The following is a 4,822-nucleotide window of genomic DNA, read 5'->3' on the forward strand; positions in this document are numbered from 1 at the left end:
TATATTAGTGCTAAGAATGCAATTTGCAAAAAGAAAAGATATATATTCTTATAGTAAAGATGTAGTTTTATATGTTCGATAAATATTAAGATTTTTTTATAAATATTTAGAATGTAGGGATCGGAGCCAATTTCTTGATTAAAGTTGTACTTCGCACGTTAGTGGTATTGAAGAATATTAGCCACTAATTTTCCTCGTTCTTTCGATTTGCGATTTTTTTTTTTTTTTTTTGAAGCAATATATGTTAGAATAGGATTGCTGGCCAAATACTCCATGTGTTATCTTGTTACTTCTTCTTTTGAAATTATTCCTTGTAATAGCTCTCAACTTAACTCCGTTTTTTTATTTTTGAGTTTTGACATGTTAAGAATCCCCTTCGAGTGGAGGATGTTCAACACTTTTTTCCTTACAAAAAGAAAAACAAGTTACAATAGGGTACATTTATTTATGCACGCCGCCCCCCTCGATATGGAGTACTCCGTCAGAAAGGGCCTAAGGGGAGAATTTATTCATGCATGAATAATATAAAGAGTACATGGTAAATGCTAGAGCTACATTCTAGAGGTTGTCTCCTCAAGAACGTTAAAAGCTTTCTTAAACATAACAGTAAGAGGGATATCATCAGTAATACCCAAAAGTCCATCCTCCTTAAAGAATCCAACATCTCTTCCTTCACCTGACTCACCAATATACCTAATCTTATACACATTATTCTCAAACTCGCTCCCAGCGTGCTCAATTGTGAACCTCTGAGTTAGGTCGAAGCCACTAGCACCGGTACCCACGTACGATCGACCGGTTGAGTCGTCGGGGATCAGGCGCCACCCCATTGATTGAATACAAACAGTTATCATTTGTTCAAAGGCAATGTAAACAGGAGAAGATAGCGGAATTTGCAACATTCTGAAAGGGGAACTGATGATAAGAGGCATACCATTAGAGGTTTCGTCTTTGTCTCGGGTTACGTAGTATGGACAAGGTAAGTCCGTGTTTTTTGTTGTTCTTGTGAGGCCGCCACCAAAACCTAGGCTTTGGGGGAGGATGTAGTATTTCCTACTATTGAAGAGTGGTTCGCCATCTGTGTCTAGGATAAAGGCTGTGGCAATAGAAAGAGTAGAGAAAATTAAGAGGAGAGTGGTGGTTGATTTGAGGAAAATGGAACCCATCTTTGCTTGCTTGATTAGTATTATGTTAGTTGGTTGAGAGTGGAGAGTTAGTAGATGAACAATTGGTAGTATTTATAAGAGGATCGTATGCTGGTGTTGCATCAAGTGGAGGAAAGGACCTTTGTCAAAAAAAAAAAAAAAAAATAGAGGTAAGGACCTAAAACATAATAATGCAAGTGGTGGAAAGGAAATTAAACATAATAATAATGCAAGTGGAGGAAAGGAAAGCACTTGAGCCCTTTTAATTTTCAGCTAATATACTTATTTTACCTCTGGTTAGGAAAGACCATTGTTCCAAAGACAATTCATACCAGGGCTATGTTCAGTTCACCTTATTTTTGCTTATTTCAGATCTAATCAGATCAGATAATATCAGATCAGAAAAAATAAGTTCAAATTAGATCAGTTCAGGTCAGTTCAGATCATGCTTATATTTAAAAATCATTATCACTATTAAATATCTTTAATTACATATTAGTAGAAATTACAATAATTGAATATTAATAAAGTACTCATTGAGACGAATCAAACAAGACCCCACATGATTATATTTTTTCTTATATATTGAGAAAAATCTAAAAGATAAGATCTTGTAAATCAGATCAGATCAGATTAGAAAAAATAAGTTCAGATCAGATCAAATAAGTTCAGATCAAAAAATTTCAGGTGAACTAAACATAGCTTAGGTTACTAGCCTACTACCTTGCACACCAGTATAAGCTTGTAGGACACACCAATTTAGAGGCTGAGTATAAGACTAAACAGCTCAGAAGACAACAAGCCTGAAGGCCCACTACCACCATAAGATTAATCGCTAACATATTGTTGGCATAAAGATATAAACCCTTGCAATACTCTGAAATTGGGGGTAGTACTGCACTAAATTATCACCACTTTGTCTCTTAATTTACTTCTATAACTTACGCATAACTCTTACCAAAATATTCACTCCATTTTACTCCCTCTGTTTTTTTTTTATCATTCCTACTTTTCTGTACGCGTCTTCCAATACACGTTTTAAAACTTAAATATCTTTCATTATATATTAGTAAAAATTATAACGATTGAATATTAATAAAGTATTAATTGAGACGAATCAAACAAGACCCCACATGACTATGTTTTTCTTATAAATTGAGAACATTTGAGAAGATTTTCTCTATGCATGAACAGTGTCAAGATTCTAAATGAGAAAGATAAAAAAAACAGAGATAGTATATGTCTTCCTAAAAAGCAGATGAGTTAACTTGTCTATATCTCTCCAGCCTCGAGGGAGTAATGAGTAAGCCACCTAGTAGAACTAGATACTTCGTATTAATATTTAGTGGAATCTAGCTAAGCTACATAACATAAAAATTTTAATTTCTTACCTGTTGTAGGTAAAAATTATCAGTAATATCTTTACATGTAAGTAGATTTTCCATGAAAGTTTCTAATACTTTTTATATTTTACCAAATAACTCTTATACTTCGAAAAACACAAATTTCAATATAAAAAGACAGTAAAAAATATATTTCCCTAGTAATCGGATGAGGACCAAATTTAGCCATTTATCATGTCACGTGGATGAATGCAGTATAATGCATTTGTCTTAAATATCTCGAGAACAATCAATTACGGACCTTCCCTCAATATAAATAAGGATTTATGGACCTCGAAAAGCCCAAATAACACGTACCTTGGATAAAGTAGAATTGTTTACCCGCAAAAAGTTATAAGAATATAATTAATTGATACAGTTTAATTCATATAAAATTTTAGGTATCTTCTTTAACTTCTTATACTTTCTTTCTTTTCTTTTTTTTTTTTAATTTACAATACTTTTTTTTCATCAACTCCAATGAAAAATTTGGATAGGAGAGAAGTAGAGAGGAAAAAAAAAGAGGGTCCCATATGATTGGAGAGAGATAGAGAAAAAGGAAAAAACAAAAGTAAAAAGTGTTGCAAGTAATTAATTATTTCCTCTTTAGGAAAGTATTGTAAAAAAAACGGAAGAAGCATTAGTTTTGATAGTTCTTAGTGAATTTTATATTATAATTAGTGGCTTGTGAGGCCTGAACGTTACGAGGAATATGAATAAGTGAATGTTTTATTTATCATTATTCTAACCCCCTTATAAAGTAATAGATATAATAAGCATTAAGGCTTTGATATATGGAACTCTTAGGGTTACAAATAAGCATTAAATACATTTCCTACTATAGTACTCCATTCGTTCCAAAATATAGTTCCTATTTCCCTTTTTTTCATTGTAATTTATGCAAGTATAATCTAAGACGGATAATAATTTTTTTTGTTTATTTAAATAAATGTATTTAAAAAGATAATTTTAGGAGAGAGAATGGAGAATAATTGGTGAAAGAGCATTAAGTGTAACATTTTGGTTGAATAAACAAAGCAACAAACAAAATCCAAGAAGCAAATAAATGATGGGACACAGTTTTTCTAGACAAACTATTGAGTGTCCCGGGCGATGCTCCAGGTCGTTATTCGTAACTTTTTGTCAAGGGAGGAAAAATTGACGTAATAACATGATAAGTAATTGCATGATTTTTGAAAAACAAACCCTTAAAAGTTTGGAGATGAAAGTAATAGCTTAATTCTTTAGGCAAAGGAGTAAGAGTTTATGTCTATAATAGTCTCTTGTTATTATCATAAAAAAGTTTGGTATCTAACTAATTGTGTAACTTTTTTAATGAAATATAATTATAAGACCTTATGATATTTTATTTTAAAATACTAAACAATGGTTATGGTGGATTAATGGTTAAGATTTCACTTTTCGTTTCAAAAGTCACGTGTTCGATACCTTGTACAACATTTTTTAAAAAATTGAGAATTTTACTTGAAAATAAAGCATTTGCATTAGAGCTTTATAGGAGAGTGCCACATGGCACACAAACTTTCTTATGAACACCTTTTAATATATTATTATTATAGATTACAGAAAAATGTGGAGCTAAATATGGAACAGGAACTATATTTTGAGATGGAGGGAGTATAATCATTTGAGAAGTTCATGACATAATCATATATGAGTTGATATAATTAATGCTTATATATTGAACAATATTTCCATATTCACCTTCTTATATATATCATTTCCCTAGAATTTATGGGACCTTGTCACTTTTAAAAGAATATTGAGTGGGATGAAAGAAAGTGAAAAGTGGTTTGATGAATATATAACAGAAGAATTATCGAATTATGGTAATTATCTTGATTGCTCCATTATTAGCATTACTATCTAGGTATTTAAATAAATGAACTACTTGTATCTGAAGGGATGTTTTATTGTAGACTTCTTGAAAAAAAAGGCTATCGTAAGAAAATAATATGAGCCATGAATTTGTGCACGTCAGCGGATTACATTTATGACTAATTATTATTGACATACTCATATACATTATATTCCTAATATACGCACATGTATACAAAGCAATTTTTTTTACTTTTCAAAAGTATTAAAATTTTAGAATTTTTATATAATTTTTTACAGGTTTCCAATGAACATATTTTTTTGGAAATTTCATAGCAGGGAGGAAGAGGAAGAAGAAAGAAAGAGGAGGGAGAAGAAGGGGTGGGGGATGCCGGGGGGGGTGCCAAAGAAGCATGTCGGGTTGGACAGAGACGAAGGGAGAGAGGTGGGGGGGGG

At 31.9% G+C, this 4,822-nt stretch overlaps 1 protein-coding gene across 1 annotated transcript; it reads right to left on the reverse strand.

The window, feature by feature from the left end:
• Window positions 1-551: 551 nt before the first annotated feature.
• On the reverse strand, window positions 552-1,166 carry LOC104906827 (trypsin inhibitor 1B). Its single transcript, XM_057393379.1, has one exon. The coding sequence runs from the start codon at window positions 1,164-1,166 to the stop codon at window positions 552-554; it is 615 nt and encodes a 204-aa protein (XP_057249362.1).
• Window positions 1,167-4,822: the final 3,656 nt, after the last annotated feature.

The sequence above is a fragment of the Beta vulgaris genome, chromosome 3 (assembly GCF_026745355.1).
Source record: "Beta vulgaris subsp. vulgaris cultivar EL10 chromosome 3, EL10.2, whole genome shotgun sequence".
Lineage (NCBI taxonomy): Eukaryota > Viridiplantae > Streptophyta > Magnoliopsida > Caryophyllales > Amaranthaceae > Beta > Beta vulgaris.

Coding starts and splice junctions, on each gene's coding strand:
- LOC104906827 (XM_057393379.1), bottom strand. CDS start 1,166: ATGGGTTCCATTTTCCTCAAATCAACCACCACTCTCCTCTTAATTTTC.